This window comes from Equus przewalskii, chromosome 1, assembly GCF_037783145.1.
Source record: "Equus przewalskii isolate Varuska chromosome 1, EquPr2, whole genome shotgun sequence".
Lineage (NCBI taxonomy): Eukaryota > Metazoa > Chordata > Mammalia > Perissodactyla > Equidae > Equus > Equus przewalskii.
Genome location: NC_091831.1, coordinates 156,752,428 through 156,770,345, shown reverse-complemented (window position 1 = coordinate 156,770,345; position 17,918 = coordinate 156,752,428). Strand labels below are relative to the sequence as shown.

The following is a 17,918-nucleotide window of genomic DNA, read 5'->3' as shown; positions in this document are numbered from 1 at the left end:
AGTTTTATTTGGGGACACTGTTTTGACAGATTTGTATTCAGGGGAAATCCCTCACAGCATGAGACCTTCCAGAGACTATAGGCGAGGGGGCGCCACTGCTCAGAAGGGGAGGAGGACTAAGGAACTCCCAGGAGAAAGAGGGGGATCAGAGAGATGGCTTACCTTTCTAGGTGAAGTCAGCCTGAGGGTGAGGACGTGCTACGTTAGAGAGTTCCGAAGGGTAGTATTATCTTGGAGTCTGTCTTATCTATGGGTAGCAGATGTTAGACATAATTTCCTGAGGTCTGTAAAGCAGATTAAAAATCTGCTTATTGGGACTATCTCTAAAACAATTGGATATGTAAAAATTTTGACACCTGTAGGCTTTTGAGCTAACAACATTCAGCCTGCTGTGAAGAAGTAAGCAACCTATACAGAAGCTATCTTTGGCTCATTTACATAACAGATGATCTTTGAAAGTTTGTGATGGCTTTTTCCTCTTTTTCCTGTGTTTATCCAGATTTCAGCATTCATGCTTTCTCTAAAGCTCCCATTGTGCCACCATAAAGTAGAAAATTACTTAAACTGGTCTACAGGAGAGGTGTTTAGTTTTGAAACAGAATTTATTTTTTTTGAAAGTAATACATGCTTATTTTAGAAAAAATGAATAATACAGAAAAATAGAAGAAGTTTAAATCATCTACAATCTCATTTCTAGGGCCATTTCTAGTCTTCTCTCTCTTCATATTTCATAGATTAGATAGATATGGAACTTTTTCAAAATTAGAGTCAGGCTACATACAGTTTGTCAATATCTTTGTTTATATTGTATGATGAGTCTTTTCCCATACCACTAAATATTTCCCTGAAGCATGATTCTTAATGGGTGCAGATATTCCATATTTATCAATGGACCTTAACTATCTTTCTGTTTGGGGGCACTTTATTTTATTCAAATTTTGTGGGAATCTGTGATTTTTATTTCCTTATAAAAAATTCTTGGAAATAGATCACATGTGAGTATTTTTAAGACGTTTGCCACAAGTTTGCCTATTTTAACTTTGTAGCAAGGTAAGTTGTCACCGGTTAGAGATACCTGGAAGACAGTAGAGTGGAGAGCATACAGTACTGGATTGATCTAAACTTTATGATACACTAGCTGTGGCAGGGTGGCAAAGCACTTAACTTTTATGTGCTTAGGTCTCCATGGGTAATATAGGATCAAAACTATTGTTCTCGCCATGTATACTGTTATTGTGAGAGCCTCATGAGTTAGGGAAGTTCTTCGACTTTTTGGACCTCCGGTGAATTGCAAACATGGTTTCAATCTAGCTTCAGAGCACAGAAAAATAGCTCATTGATTCTGGCTCCATTCCACTAGAATAAAGTAGATTTTTTTACCAAAAATAAATACATTGCTTTCGTCAGGCAGAATGAATTCATTACAAAAAATGCAGACATAATTCTAGAAAACATTTTTGTGTATTCTTTTTTAGGGGATGCCTTGTGTTGAGAGGACTAGTAGGTATCAGAACTGTTTTAGTGAATGAATGCCTTGTTTCCAAGTGCTTTCTAATATGTTACCCCATTGAGATTTGTTGTCTGCATCTATCATTTTTAGTGTGGAAAACGGACTTGAGCTAAGCATTGCCTACAGACTGCCTTTCTGAGCCTGTCTTCCAGTGATGGGATGGCATCCAGGGCCCTGCTGGGAGTTATTCCTGCATGTCTGAATCTCTCTTCCACAACTCCTAATCCTCTCTCTCTTGCCCAGCTTTCCTTAACCTTTTCCGGAGTTTCTCAGAGAAGGCATCCCACTCAATCCTTCCTTGGGATACATCGAAGTAGTCCTCCTTCTGCAGCCACCGGGCAAGGCGGTGATAGCTGTGAAGCTGCCGCCGATCAATAGGTTCCAGAAACAGCAGCAGGAGGCGAGCAGTCCCAGGCTTGGCCATCAAGTGGTAGGTGGCAAGCCTTAACTCCAGATTGCACCAGGGACTTCCCAGGGCCTGGCAGCTGAGCACACAGAGGGTGGCTCTACTGCTTTCCATGCTGGCAACCATAGCATCCATCCTGTCCTGCCCAACCCCAAAGTCCCTCTCAGGCAGGCATAGCCTCAAACCCTCACCAACTGGAAGAGGCTTCTCTAGAGCAGGAACCAGTTCTTTCAGCACCCAGGCTCGGTCCTGCTCACAATAGGATATAAAGACATCATAGTGGAATTGGTTTCTGGGGCGCCACCCGCCCAATTTCCACCACCAGGCATGAAATAGGGTCTGGAGGTAATGAAGCCAGGGCCATTTGGGACAGCCAAGCAATGAAAGGAAGATCAGCAGGAACACCAGAGTGAAACTGGTTAGAAAGCTCTGAAACTCAGGATCATGTGAGCAGTGACCAGAATGGAAGGAGAGCAATGGCGTCTTGGAGTAGTCAGAGGCATTGGCCATGCAGATGGACTTCTCCAGTCCGTACACAAAAGTGTTTGGGGCTTGTGTTGCCCAAGGCCCCACCCAAGAGCTTTCGCACTGGCAAGTGAAGGTGATATCTGAGAAATAAACGTATTGAGGCATCTGGGGAATTAGTTCCTGGAGGCTGCTGTCCAGCCCCAGAGCCCATTCAGAATTGAGCAGCAGCAGCCGAAGGGGCCCCAAGCCCCTGAAGCTGGAGGCAGAGAGGTTCCCAAGGTTCAGGTTGCTCAATACCAGAACCTGTAACTGAGGCAGCTCCTTCAGTAGCTTCTCCAACTTCACTGATGTTGGCTGACAGAGGAAATCCAAGTCCCCCAGCTCCAGCACTCGCAGGCTGGGCATCCCAAATAGATGCAGATCGTCTGCACCCTCATGATCAGACCAGAAGTGCAAGTGCTCCAGGAGAGGGAGCTGTGGGAAGAATCTGTGGGATTGATGGCCAGACAAAATATAGGGGCTGCAGCCTCGCAGAGTGAGGTGACGTAGGGAAGGGAAGTGGATTGTGTTGTTGTCCAATTGCAGCAACATATTGGAAGTTTGTAAGGTAAGGTTCTCCAAGAACAAGAAGGGTTCTCCACTGGGGACTCCAAACTGGATGTAAACATCTGCCCGTACCTCCAAGCTGAGCAGTGCTGGAGGCCAGGGAGGATAGATCTCCAGCATCTCAAGAGAACCCAGCTGCAGGTGGCTCAGCTTCTGGGGACCCTGGAGCTGCTTGCCTGAGATATGCTCCAAGTGGGTGCCCAGGAGGTTCAGTGAGGTGAGAGCAGGAAGAGAGGAGAGCCAGCCTGGCTTCAGCGTTTTAATTTGGTTCCAACTCAGGTCTAGGGTCTTCAGCCACCTCAGTCCCTCCAGGCTTTCACTGGATAAGTTGGAAATGTTGTTACCACTCAGCCGGAGCTCCTGGAGTTGAGGAAGAGAGGAGAAGGCCCTATAGGGCAGAACACAGAGCTCATTGTGGGACAGATCTAACACTCTCAGATTTGAGCTGACCAGCCCTTCTGGGAGCACCAAAGTTGGGCCCAGTTTATTCATTGACAGATTGAGCCTCTGAAGCTGGGGCAGGTCATTCAGGAACCTGGATGGAAGTAACTGCAGGCCATTGGCATGAAGGCTGAGGAATTCCAGGGACTGGCAGCTTAGGAGATCCTCATCCTCTAGGTTCTGGATTTGGTTCCTTCCAAGGTCAAGAGCAACAAGCTCAAAGTAGCGTGTCACATTCCCAGGCAGTCTTTCTGTCCTTGTTCCCTCAAGGGAGAGGGAGTCCAAGTGGAGCAGTCCTGAGCCTAGGAGGTCTAATGCGCTTAGTGGGGTGCCATCCAATCTCAGGGAACGGAGCTGGAGGCCATCCAGAGCTCTATTGCCCACCTGGCTCAGCTGTAGGTTGGCAGACAGGTCCAGCTCCTCCAGGAAGGAGGTCCATGGGCTGGGGCTGGTTGTAGGAGAGGAACCAGGGACAAGGTTTGGGAAGAGCCCTTGCAGTTCCCGCAATTCTATCAGACAGCTGTGCCTCACGGTTAGATGCCTAAGGCTGATGGGCAACTGGATGTTCTGGCTATAATTCAGGCAGTAGCCATGGAAGGAAAGGGTGTTGAGGAGTCTGAGGTGCTCCAGAGCATCTGGAGGGAGGAACAGGCTCAGGCAACAGGGAGCGTGATGCTCAAAGGAAAGGTGCTGCAGCTGATTCAGTCCTTGAAATGTCCCAGATGTAATGCTGATGGTGCCCAGCTGCAGCCTCAGAAGTTGTAGTGTGGTGAAGTGTCCAAAGGCATCAGCTGGCAGGAAAGGAACTGTGCCCTGGAGGCAAAGTGCCTCTATATCTCGGGGCACTGCTGTTAGGGTCTGAGCCAGGTCTTTAACATTGGAGCATGATGCAAAAAGGTGCAGTCCCGGGGCCAAGGAACAGAATGGGATGTAGTAGGAAATGTTAGGCAATAGGGAGCTGTCTGCTATGGTGCAATCAGGAGCAGTCCATGCCCAGCTCATCCTGCCGAGGCTCATCAAGCCCAGCAGTAAGGGAGAGAGGAGAGTGAAGGACAGCAGAGGTCTTTCCATCCTGGGTACTGTCTCTAGGAAAAGAGGGGGAAGAAGAGGAATGTCATATCCTACTAAAGCCAATAATCCCAGGCCTGGGCCTTCTGATACACACAATACACAATATGTTCTGGGATATATTTGAGAAACCGTTCTGTGACTGCAATATAGAGGAGACATTTGGCCGAGTAGGGGACTCAAGTTGTGCACCCTCAGATGTGCCTGCCTGCAGACAGAAAGTCAGTAAAGACAGAAACAGAGAGAGACCAGCAAGAAGAACCTGCAACTCAAAAAAGAGAAACTAGTGGCACTTTCCAATTCTCCTGCTGGGGATGATTAGCTCAGATTTATAAGTTTTTGGAGGGGAGCCCTCAGCTATGAATGGGTTACTTTCAAGACCAGGCAACAAATTTACTTGTCTTAGTACAAAGGAGATTGGAGGAGAAAGAATGGTAATGATACAAACATAAGAAGACTTGAACATACACTCTTATTTGATCCTTAGCCGTGTGATATATGGGGGCCCAATATTATTATCCTTCTTTTACTCACAAGGCAGTTGAATGTCAAAGAAGTTAAGTGACTTCCTGATGTCACAGAAGTAAAAGTGGCAAAATTGTGACCACAGTCCAGGTTTTCTTCTTCCAAGTTTGGTGGTCTTTCAGTACAGAATCCTCAGGCAGGACTAAGGAAACATTTCAAGTGAATTCTACTGTTGAGTTTACCTTGAGTTTATAAAGAAAGACTCAAAAGTTGGTTGAGGAAAACTATGAAGAAAGTACAGAAAGTGAGCAGGAGAATGAAGAAGTCGAAATAGCACTTAAAGAAAAAATGAAGTCTTGATACTTTTGTGTTCAGAACAAGGGTCCCATTGACCCTTCGTCACTGCTGACTTATTCCTCTCCCATAGTTAGAATTGGAGAATTCCCATTTTGAAATGAGCGGTAATCATGTGTCCCCCATCTAGGTTCCTGAAAAGGTAGAAAGAAGCAGGAGAGCAGACTGATGTTCTGGGAGGGATAAATGCCAGTTAACCACAGTGAAAAGCATCGTCCTCCTGACAAGCTTTGGGCTTACTCAGTAACTCATGCCTTTGGCAAAGGAGGATTTGGTATTAAAAGATACAGAATTTCCTGCCTTCCCCTTGAGTTTGCCATGAGGATAACATGCCTGGGTGATACAAAAAGCTGGCTCTGGAAGCACTGAAGCTGCCTTTCCTCAAGAACCATAGTTGTATGTACCTCAGAATTCAGTGAAAAAAGTTCAGAGGAGGCCTGAGGAGAAGGTGCTGGACATTCATTGATTGGATAACTTGACCCTGCAAAACTATCAACCTCATTGTTGATGTCGCTCAGTATACCTGATTCTGTTTCATTCTATTTCCATGGCTGTTCCTTGAATTTTTAAAAGGCTATTTCTTGCGTCCCCACTGCAGTCTTGACTGTGTCAAATAGCATACCCTGTTATTCTTGGGCTTCCCTACTAGTATGTAGTGAGACTTTAGGGTTTGGAATAGATCTCAGATCAAGGAGACACAATAGTCTTGGGGCACAGATCCCAAGGACACAGGACAATTCTGGGCTATGGAGTGGTCCTTTGTCCTTAGGAAATCAGCTTTGATGGTATTACCCAAAGCACTGCTTACATTGTCCACAAATGACAGTTCCTCATTTGGCCAGTTAAATTGTGGCAAGCTTTAACACAAATGTTCCCCTTAAGCTGTGCCTAGCCCCTGCCCAGCTTGAAGCCTCTGGTGTCCCCTGGAGAGGGCCAGGATCTCTATAGAGGGGAGATTGTCTTGTTTTGCTTTCTTCCTTTTCAATTTCCACTACTTGCTCTTCCACCTTGTAAACAAAGCTTACCTGGCACTGGGGCAGCGATTTGTTTACCTTTCAGCAGAGGAAACGAAGGTCAGTGGAGACAGAATTGAAATTTCTCATGAAGGGCTCTTTCTCATCTTCTGCAGCAAAGGTGTAAAAGCCTTTTCTTCTGTGATTGTTTCCTCCACAATGGCCTCTGCCCTCTTCACACACAGGTGTGACACTCCTGTTAAATTGAAGGTGGAATGTGTCAGGGAGGAGAGGAGAGTTCTTTGGTAACCTCTTAACTACTCCCCAAACTGCACCATTTTCTCTCTTTTCCGTCTTAACAACCTTTTTTATTTCATAATTTCCTCTTTTCCAGTCTGGCTTGGGGATTTCAGTTCTCACGACTTTTGTATCATATCCTCCTGATGTCTGAAAGAACATGTCTCTTCTTCATTTTCCAGGAGAGTTTTCTTTCTTCCTTACAGTGACTGTGACCCACTATTTCTGATGAGGATTATTTTAGGCTGATTACTTTTAAAACTGCAGATGAGAAGGGGGCTGGTTACCTTTAATAAAAGCAACTCTGAGGAGCAGAGTTTTCTTGCCCTTTGTTGGGAAACATTTACATTTGTAAGGGAAACCTCCATCTGTAAAGATGCCTCCTCTTGTGCCAGGAAGACAGTGGGATGGCCTTATCTCTGGAAACTCTTAATGGGGAAGGCAAGGACTTAAGTTGTTTACTGTCTGGCAACCTCCTGTAACTTACCTCCCCCCTCTCCAACATCCTCCTTTGTCTTTAGCTGAAGATAATATTTAAGTGGTGGCTTCTGCCATTTACTCAATCCAGTTTGATTCTTATCTAAAAGTTATAGAACTACCCAATAACTAGACCCCACCTGCCCTGATACCATTTTAACAACTGTTTTTACATATTCTTTCCTTTGTCTTGTAAAGAGATAATTCACATACCTGTGCCTTAAATTTAGCCTTACTCTCCACCCATGTTTGCAGCAGCAGCATCTCCCCATGCCAGCAGCTCTGACTGCCCGTGGGTCCTGTCCCCATGCCAGCAGCAGCAGCAGCCCTGACTGCCCATCGGTCCTGTCCCCATGCTATTCCACACTATTCTCTAAACAAAAGAGCACTACTGCCAGATGTTGAGACTCCAAGAAATCTTTCTTTTGACTCCTCGGCTCACCAACCCCGCATCATTTCTACCGTTTCTACCTTTTTCCTCTCAGTCCTGCCAATAGTCTTAATATTAAGCTCCTTTGTAGCAGGATGATTGAAGGGGCACCCATAATTTTGGTGGATGGAACTTGACCTTCAAACTGAGGTTAGAAGAGCAGAGGAGAAGGAAGAATATTTCTATCTGAATGGCAGAATCTTCTTTCCCAGAGGATATGAGCCATTGAGAAACTTCTGCAGAGGAAGTCATGAAATCAGAGCCGGGACAGGTTTTAGCAAGTTAGTATCCCAAAGAGAGAAGCATCGCCCACATTCTGATTCATATGATGCGTAACTTGACTGAAACTCTTTTTGGGTATTTTTTTTCCTGCCTCTGTTTTTGGAGTAACAATTAAATAAGCTTGATTATGGAGACATTAAAATATTTCTCTCATCTCTTGTCCCAAGCATTCATTTTATCAAGTATCACATGAGGTGCTTTTGTTTGTTGAGGATTAGGGAAACATTTATATTTATTTTTTTCACACACATTCATGAGTTTTGACTAAAATCTTAGGTTCTGTATTGCCTCATTTTTTTTTTGTTATTAACACATTGGTCTTTCAACCTTTTCTATCCACTAAATGTCTCCTTGCTGCTTATTTGGATGTAAGGATTTCCTTGAGTGTCAACCTGCTAAAGAGGTAGCATTGGGCAAAGGTCATAATTGTATTCATTTTCTTATTTTATGCCCAATACACATGTGGCAGAGTGTGTTAGCTGCATACTTACTATCCATTTTTATTGTTTCCTAACTAATACAACCTCAATTCTTTTCTGGTGGCAAGGTGCCCAGCTTGAAAAATCAAATACTGTAGCCTCTCTTATGCATAGGGGTTATTATGTGACAGACTTCTGTTCAATCAAAAATATAAATGAAGTGTAAGTTAGCCTCTTCCTTGCTGTCTGAAGTTTCAGCTGCCATCTTCAGATAATAAGATGTCTTTGAGAAAGAAAATATGTCTAAGAAGGTGTAGGGGGGAAGACATTTCCTCTACCCACTCTGAATCCTTTTGGCTGGACAATGAATTAAATTCACATGAGACAGAATAGCAGGAAAAAATTAAACAAAGCTTTATAACATGTATACATGAGAGAGACCCAGAAAAACTGCATAGCTTGCCAAAATGGTGGAAGCTCTCACCTTAAATACCATCCTCAGCTCAAGACAAAGGAGGATGTTGAGGGTGGGGGGAGTCAGTTATGGGAGATGACCAGAAAACTACAGTAAACAACAGTAAGGTTATTATGCAGATTTAAGTCCTTGCCTTCTGCATTGATAAGAGTTTCTAGAGATAAGGTCATCCCTGTTTCTTCCTGTTACAGAGAGGGAGACACATTTACAGATGGAAATTTCGTTTACAAATATAAATGTCTCTTGACAAAGGGTTAAACTCTATTTTTCAGAGTTTCTCTCATGTCTGCAGTTTTTAAAAGTAACCAGCCCAAAATAATCCTCATGCCAAAGAGAAGTATCTTGGTGTGGCCAATTCCAGTCCCCTACAAAGTGTTTATCAGAAAGCCAGGAGAGCCAGAGTCCCTGAGACATCTTGGAACTGCCTACCTCTGGATTGCCATGGACTGCCTACTTCTAGAAGTTTGTATGTGAGAAACAAACTAAATCTTCATCTCGCATAAACTGCTATTTGTATTTCTATTATATGCAGCTGAATCTAATATATATGGCAATTCTGGGTCCCTGGATAGAGCTGGAGTTTCCTTTTTGTTTCCATCACTCAAGTGGGTAAAATATGGAGTATCTGAATTATTTAATAAAAAAGTAATTGTTATTTCTTCCAATTCTGGATTCTTTGCTTCTTTTGCTGCAGTTGAATGATCATTTTCTTAAAAAAAGGCTCTGTTTTCATTAAGATGATTTAAAGTATGTATTTTGATAGATAAATGGCATATGTTCTTTAAAAGAGGTGGATATTTGAAACAAGTTGTTAAAAAGAAACAGAAGTAATAAAGAGTAGGTGTTAAAAGCATAATAATTCAAACTCTCTTTTCATGAAAATTCATTCTTGTACTACTGGTAAGCAGGGGGCTTAGGTGAGAGATAGAAACATGTAGATGGGAGGTCCCTGGGGAAAATTTTCCTATTTGGGAACATTCATTGGAAATTCATTCGATTGCATGACATGTCTATTTCCTTTCTTCTTTCTGTTCCAAGCATCTGGAACAAAACCTGCAAAGCCAGAATATACTGCCAAGAACCCCTCTTTCCTTTAGAGAAAGAGCTGATTCTGAGTGAAACAGAAGCACTAGGGAGCCAAATTTACTCCTCTCCACAAAGTGGCTCCCATGGAAAAGTCTTTGAGGAGCCCTGGAAAGGCATATGATGTAAGACTTACCAAAGACAGTACCATTGTCCTTTCCTAACATATAAAGTAGAGGAAAAGCTTAGGTAAGCAATATGTCTAGGAGAATTGCTCTAAACTGTATATCCCTTTCTAAACAATTTTTAAACTCCCCATTCTTTTTAAATTAAATGAGGTATACATCGTTATCATGGAAAATTAGGAAATAAACATATATTAACATAAAAGAGGGAAAAAAGAACCTAACTTACCCATAATACTGTTACTCTATATTTAAGTAAACTTCTATAATAATTGTTTCATGATCTACCTTTTTCACTCAGTAACATAATATTTTACCTATTAAATATTTTTTACATAAATCTTCATGTAATTTCTGTATTGTCTTAAAACAATAGAAAAGAAATCTCTTATAAGTGTTCTACATGCATTTCTCCTCTACAATATTCATTTCTGAGGTAAATGCAGCTTTTTGGCCTGCTTTGTCCTGTAGTTCTGAAGGTAGTTACATAGCGTATAGCTGTAGTTCCCAGGAGAGAAAACATAGCAAAGCAGAGTTCTTAGTGATACTGAAGTTAGCAGAATTGGTTCCTTCACTTACTTCTGTGACCTTGGACAACATATTTGGCTTCTTTGGGTCTTACCTGTGAAATGATTATGAGAATATCTACCCTAACTATGTCACAGAAGTTGTGTAGATGAACTGAAAGAATAAGTCAAAGTGTTTTGTAAATTATAAAGAGCTTTACAAAAGAAATATATTAATAATATTAACTGAAATCAATTGCATACATACTATGTATAAAATCCTATTCTGATTAACCTCCTTTATTACTCACAGCCACTCTGTGACAAAAGTATCATCACTTGCTCTATTTTGTAGATTTAAAAAAGTCAAGGAAGAAAGGCCAAGTGATTTGCACAAGCTCACACAGTTAGTGATAGTACTTAGCTTTGAAACCCATCTATCTGATTCCAGAGTGCTGGCCCTTCTCCTCTACAGTAGTAAAAAGCGTGGGTCCTGTAGTTAGCCCACCTGGGATTGAATACCACCTTCCGCTAAGTAAGTTACTCTTTGTGCCTCTTTCACCCATAGTAAATTAGAGATACGAAAATACTGACCTGACTTCTTTGGTTTGTCATGGTTAGTAAATAAAGTGACATATGTAAAGGACTTAGAACAGTGCCTGGCACAAAACAAGAGGCTCAAAATGTTCATTATTATTACTTTCAATGTTGTCAATAAGAGCAAACCCCATAGTGGTGAATTTGTACATCTAAACTTGTTAAACTAATAAATTCACTTTTCTTTCTTGTAATATTGTTTTCCCATGTGCCCCATGCCCTTATTTTTCCTGAAATCTTGACTATACATAATGTTTGGCTTTATGAATAAATTTTACTTTGTGAGGGAGGCAGTTGCAATTGAGGGATAGTCAATGTTCAGTCAGCTTAACAAGGGTTCCAAGGCAGCTGATAAACACCATGACTCATATCTGAAAGTGAAAAATACTGACTTTCTTTTTTCATTTCCCTGAGGAAACCACTAACGAGCACAATTATTTTTAACATGACCTTTCTGTGTTCATTCGAAAGCTCAAATACTCAGAAAAAAAGAGAAACACTATCTTCTTACTGCCACCTCTAATACTTTTTTTTCTCTCCTCTCTTTGGGATGCAGTTTTGTTTTGAAAAAATATCGTATATAAGTTGTGATGATATGTCAAATAATTCAATACTTTGGAAAAGGTTGTGAACCAGTTAGAGTGTTTGAGGTTCTAAGAAGAGATCATTGAAAAGCTCGTGGCTGTACAAGTGTGTAAATTTAGTAACCCGCGGTAGGAAATTCTGACATTACATTGGAAATATTGTCATCATTAACTACCTGTTCTTCTTCAGCCCTTTGCTTAGCTGATCTCAGGAAACTTAAAAGTCATGCATCCTGGGAAAGGGGATAGAGTTAGAAAACATCCTCAATGGACTAGACCAGTGAGAGAAGATATGGCAGAGTTCTTATAAGTACGATTGAGTAAGGAGCTTGACAGTGTCTCACATCGAAGCAACAAATAGTTGTCCTGCTAGGAACATCCATTTCAAAACTCACAAATGCATTCCTATCTTTTGAACAGAGTAATCCATCTCTTTCCCAGGAAACTGTTCTAAAAACCCTAAAGGGAAAATTGTTACATGCATATAGTATTCTTCCATCCTGGATTTTCTGGGGCAGTTCTGATTTTGGATTACATGATGAATCCTAATTTAGGTTTGCAAAATATCATTATGGCAAATATTTATGAAGATTTCCTAGAGATATTAAATTTTATAGTAAAATAATGGAAATAAGCATAACGTCCAACAAAGAGATTGGTAACAGAAAGAAGGAGAGTCTGAATCCTTGAGTACTTATTCTTTAAGCGATCATTATAGTGTAGTGGTGGCATTCATTTTTCCCCTAATTCCTCTTCTGAAAAGTCCCTTTCTTATATCCTACACAAGTCAGCTTCAAGCTACTTGGAAGGACAATCCTCCTTCTAGGAAGATATTCATCTCACCACATGAAAATTTACATTCCGTGCTATATTGGTTTAGCAGAATGTTACATTTCCTAAAATACAATAATTATAAAAACTCCTATAACATAGGAACAAGTTTGATGTTACATTAAATAAAGCATACATATAAGTGAAAGTTGTTTTGTTACAATGATTGAATTCTGCATAATTTTATTCTTCAGAAATTTTCCTTAATGTTATTTTAACATTGTTTCAGTGACAAATAACAATCATCTGTCATTTATTTTCTGAACTTAAGTAATTTAAACCCAAGTACACCATTTCCTTCTAAGATTTTTAGGAAGAGATGTTCTATTATCTGAAATACAACTAGTTGAGCCATCAAGTTTTTGATGACACTTCATTTAGGTAAAAATATTAGTACTCAGAATATTGTATTTCTGAATAGTTTGATTGATGTTGTTATATATGGAATTAAAATCCGACCTTTAAGGGCCTAGAAATGGGTAACATGTAAAGAAAACAAACAACATATGTCTGGATATCATTAGGTTAGCAGACTATTTTTGTCCCATAGAAATTTTGGATAATTGCTTCTAAAGGTTTATTTATCAGGAGTGACCATATCACCAAAATAACAAAGTCAAATATGAGAAGAATCACAATCAGAAAATAATGTATTTCCTTCTTTTATTTACAACAAACCAACTCAACAAACAAAATGACATAATTATAATTTTATTGATCCCAAGACTATTAATCAAAATTATCGAATAGAATACAGGAATTTTTATCACAAAAGAATCCCATGAACTGTCAAGAAAACCTCCAAATGTGTACACTCTTTAGTTAATATACAGTCTAAGTGCTAGAGAGGAACCTAACAATTCCATTTATCTATGTTATGTGGCCACTTTATGATTATAAGTGGCCCCATAGATGCTTAATTTCATAGACTGATATAGTCAATATCACTATACCCATAAATGAAGATTTGGATAGCTAAATAATTCTGATTGCTTTTTGTTAGACTATACTGACCTGATAATGGAGGGACTATCTAGTATGTCTTAGATTATGTTGAAACTCCCTAGGACTTTCCTTAGGGCTGCCTTTATCTCCTTATTCTAGAGGTTATAGATGAGGGGGTCAAAGGGTGGCGTCACCATAGCAAAGAACCAAGTTGCAACTTTCTGTATCACAGCAGAATTTCCAGGTCCTGGGCTCACATACCTAACCATCAGAAAACCATAGAACAGTGAATGAAACCCACAGGTATAGAAGGTCTTATGTCTCCCAGTGGCTGAAGGCATATGCAACACAGCTAACAGAATAAGAGTACAGGACCCAAAGATGAAGAGGAAGTTACCAAAGATAACTAATGAGCTTAGAGTGTAGCAAAGCAGTTGGATTGTTGAAACAGAGGCACATGCCAACCAGTGCAAATAGTGGGCCTGGGCAACACGCAGCATGGTCAATAATGTTTGAATCGCATAAGGGCATCTGAAAGATGAGAACAATGGGGATCAGGAGCCATAGAAATCCACAAACCCAGCAGGTAAGGACCAGTTTGGTACAGAGATGCCCAGTCATGATATTAAGGTAGTGCAAGGGATCGCACATCCAAGGTTCCAATCAAAGTCCATGATGGCAAAAGGAAGCATTCAGATGTTCCCAAAGAGAAAAAGAAAGAAAATTGGAGGAAACGTCTGGCAAAGGTGATGGTCTTTTTATCTGAGAGGAAGTTGACTAACATCTTGGGGACTGCAGAAGAGACATATCAGATCTCTAGAAAGGAGAAATTCCCCAGGAATGTGTACATGGGGATATGGAATCATTGGTCACACCATAGAGTACAGACAATGGCCCCATTTCCTGTTATGGTCAGAGCACATGTTGTGGTGAAGAGTGAGAAGAGGAGGATCTGAATTTTCCACTCACAGGAAAAACCTAGAAGGATAAATTCTCTTACAAAAGCAAAGCTGGCATCTAGCTCAGAGACATTCATTGTAGTAACTTACAAGGTCAAAAGACATATTGTCATCATTAAGGACTAGTTTCAAATGTGTTCCTTTTTCAGAATGAAAAGACAATGAACATGTGGTCATTTTTCAAAAGAATCATCAGTTAGGAAGAGAATGTCATCTACTTATTCTTAGCTATATACTCTCAGTTTTGGGCATGGTAGGTAGCTGGGTGCACAAAAACAAACTTTTGCCTTACAATCTAAATCTAAATCTCTCCCTTACTATGCAACTATGACAGAACTAGATATAGTTTAACTCATTGTGTAAGCTTGCTATTTTGGGGCAGGGATGATCTATTATAGATTATGGATAATATATAAAACAAAGTTAAAACTTAATAAATCTATTAGTTTCTTATCTTTATCTTATAGTGCAATAAACTCAGTAAAGAAGGTTTTAATTTTACTATTTACATCTCAGTTAAATATATTACTTAACATATCATTCAAATATGAAAAAGAAATGGACATATTTTACAGAAAGTTGGTAGTAATCATTTTAAAGCCAATATCTCTGCATTTTTGTTGCTATTGCTATTAGTTTAAGCATCATAAAAATGTAATACCATGATGTTGCTTACTGACACTGATTTTTAATACTGTAATGTTGCAATTTCTTCTGTAGAAAACGGTGGCTTTAAATTTTCACTTAATCTTTCATCTGTACAGAAGTTTGCAAAGTAACAGCTAGGTATGGGACTTTATTTTTTGCAGTCTTTTTAAATAAAATTCTGGGATCAAGTGTTCTTACATGCTTGTTTAAAATTAAAACTGTCCCCTGGAAGACAGAAGTCAAATACTTTCTTCTGTCATAAGTAAACTTCTTTTATCCCACATTCTCATGGAAAAGATGTCAGAGATCTGAGTTCCCTGAATTTTTTTTGTGTGTGTGGAATACGCAAGGTTGTGAGTCCTGAAAGTTGTGAAGGTTTACATTTTGGGCACAAACACAAAATTTTCAAAAGGAATTTTTTCCAATCTATTCTCTATGCGAGTGCTCTAAGAAGTCCTATAGAATGGTTTGGTAGAAGCTATCTTTGTGCTTCTTTTAGTGATATGTGTCCTTTTGTTAAATGTTCCAAACCAGGAACATTAATAAATCACCATTAAGAAATTATGGAGTGAAAGGGGATTGACACAGAAGTGTCATGACCCTGAGCAGTGCTCAAAAGATAAAGCTATCATAGTTTTGACATCAACCAAGTCTCTAAAGGATCTATTTGGTGAACCATATATTCTATCTGCAGCTAGAATAAAGGGTTTTATTCTTCTACAAAAATGAAGAATGCACTTTCTCTATCACGGTTTCTGGGACTTGACCTCTTTCCCATTAGGAAAGTCCCTCTCCTCCAAGCCAATGGATCTTTAAAAGTTTAATCATTACGACTTCTCTGAGGAATCAGTAAAGAGAAATAACGACTTCTATGAGGCACCATTATTTACACATAACTTGCCTGTCTGGAATATGGATTCCAAAAAGCTTCCAGAAAACAGTTTGAGGAACAATAAGACATAATGTGTCACCATAAGTTCTGATATGAAGTTCAGGAATATTTCTAACATCTCTGCATATGTTGGAGGATACAGAGGTGAAGTGCAGAGAGTCAATGAGGAAAATATTGAAGAACAGAACATTGTAAGACCTTGACAATAAAAATTGGTAGAATTCATAAATAACTTCAAGGACAGCGTGGCAGAATTCTTTAGATAAAGGGAAAAGAGCAAGTGTCAATATTAAAGTTAATTGACTGAAATACTTCAGAGGGACATGTGGCTTTTCAATTAATATGAGAGAAATATTTGCTTTCATTGATTGGTGTCCCTTCCATTTTTACCTGAAGCATTTGTGGTCTACGTAGTATGACTAAAACACCCAGTTTGGAATGAATGCTCATACCATGTAGTGTAAAATGATTGAGGACATCAGGAATCCATGCTCTAGCAACACTGGTCTGTGGGCCACAGAGTCCTTGAGGAATATCTAAAAGCTGACTCCTCACATGAAAGACTAAGGAGGAGAAAGATTATGTGGACCTTTATTACCTCTTAGTCATACTCCTTCTTCCTTAGAAACTCCCAAAACATAGCTTTGACTTTATTATTTACGTGCTCAAAAACCAAAAATGGTTTCATTGTTCAAAATTCTCAAGTTCTCCATAAATTGCTTTCCAATTACTTTTCCTGTTGTATCTTTCCCTACTCCCTTTTACAGATAAATTAGATAGCTAAATAATTTACAGATAAATTAGATAGATAGATAAATTTCATTCAGTGAATGGCTTTCATTTTCCTTTATTTATTTCTTTGTGGTCATTTTCTCTATTTGGAGAGAACATAGAGCCCCTCGCCTCCATCTACACCTGCAAAAACCTCATCTATCCTTCAAAATCTAGTTCAAATGACATTTTTCCATACTGCTTTCCCTTATTCCTCTAACCAAAGCACCTTTTCCATCCCTGAATTTTTATTTAGCTATCTTTGCATCTTTCTTATGATACTTATCTCAAGCTGCTCTCTGTTACTCTTATTTGTATACTTATCTTTTCTCCCGTCTTAGATTGCAAGGTCTATGAAGGCAGACAACAGATAGGATTCAACTTTGAATTAATCAAGATATAAAAATATATTGCGTTTATTGGTCTTTATTAAATATTTGTTGAATAAATGGCATTCTTCTTTCTTATTATATGAGTTTTATTCTTTGTAAAATCAATACCTGCTGCAAGAAGGTAAAAAAAGACAACTCCAAGGTACATGATAATATTACAGTATATTTATGGATGCTAAAGAAATTAAGAGAAAGACAAAGATCTATATAGATTAAAATTCATTAAGAGAAACTTCTTAGAAAGCTGTTGGAAGAGTTGACTTGAACTGTGATGTAGAAAGTTGCTACTCAAGTTGTGGTCAATGGACCAATGCTGTCTTCAAATTGCTGTTTGCCAGTCCATGACAAATACTGAAATTAAGAGTAAACATTTAAAAATACTTATAGAGATTAGTTTTCTGTGTGTTGAATATAATAATATTTAAAATTTTTAATTTATGTTTTTATTTCATTTCCTAGTTATAAATTTTTATTTTATGTTACAAAACTATCAGCTGCAAAGAATTAGAGGGAAAAGAAGCTAGTCTTTCACTTCAGTTAGTTTCAGAAGCACTGATGTAGAGAACAAGTAGAATTTAAACTGAATGAGGAGGACATTCTAACTAAGAGAAACTGTGTGTGGGGAACTTGAGTTGAAAGGGTGGTTAAGCTCTGATGTGCATCTTTTGGGCTGATAGGAGTGAGGAGGAAGAGGACAGGAGTGGGTGGGAAGAAAACCTTAGGATAAGGAAGCTGCTTTGGTTCAAGCAGAGAATGAAAGAGGAAGAGGCAGGTTCTTCATGTATTCTGGATATTAACCCCTTCTCAGATATATGATGTAAAAATATTTTATGCAGTTCTGTGGGTTGCCTTTTCACTCTGTGGATGGTGTCCTTTGATGATCTAAAGTTTTTAATTTTTGCAAAGTCCAATTTATCCTTTCTTTCTTTTGTTC

General features: G+C 39.5%; 1 protein-coding gene and 1 pseudogene across 2 annotated transcripts; both read right to left on the bottom strand.

Annotated features, from left to right (window-relative positions):
* Positions 1 to 583: 583 nt before the first annotated feature.
* On the bottom strand, positions 584 to 6,615 carry LOC103562226 (toll-like receptor 11). 2 transcript variants are annotated; one of them, XM_008537213.2, is made up of 2 exons: positions 6,344 to 6,615; positions 584 to 4,516 (listed from the first exon to the last, which is right to left on the bottom strand). In XM_008537213.2, exon 2 carries the CDS (start codon positions 4,500 to 4,502, stop codon positions 1,731 to 1,733), a length of 2,772 nt encoding a protein of 923 aa, XP_008535435.1. In that variant the 5' UTR covers positions 4,503 to 4,516; positions 6,344 to 6,615; the 3' UTR covers positions 584 to 1,730. The 2 variants fall into 2 exon arrangements, with proteins under 2 accessions (XP_008535435.1, XP_070440820.1); XM_070584719.1 differs by lacking the exon at positions 6,344 to 6,615 and adding an exon at positions 5,034 to 5,166.
* A 6,805-nt stretch (positions 6,616 to 13,420) lies between these two features.
* On the bottom strand, positions 13,421 to 14,382 carry LOC139082735 (olfactory receptor 11H12-like; annotated as a pseudogene).
* Positions 14,383 to 17,918: the final 3,536 nt, after the last annotated feature.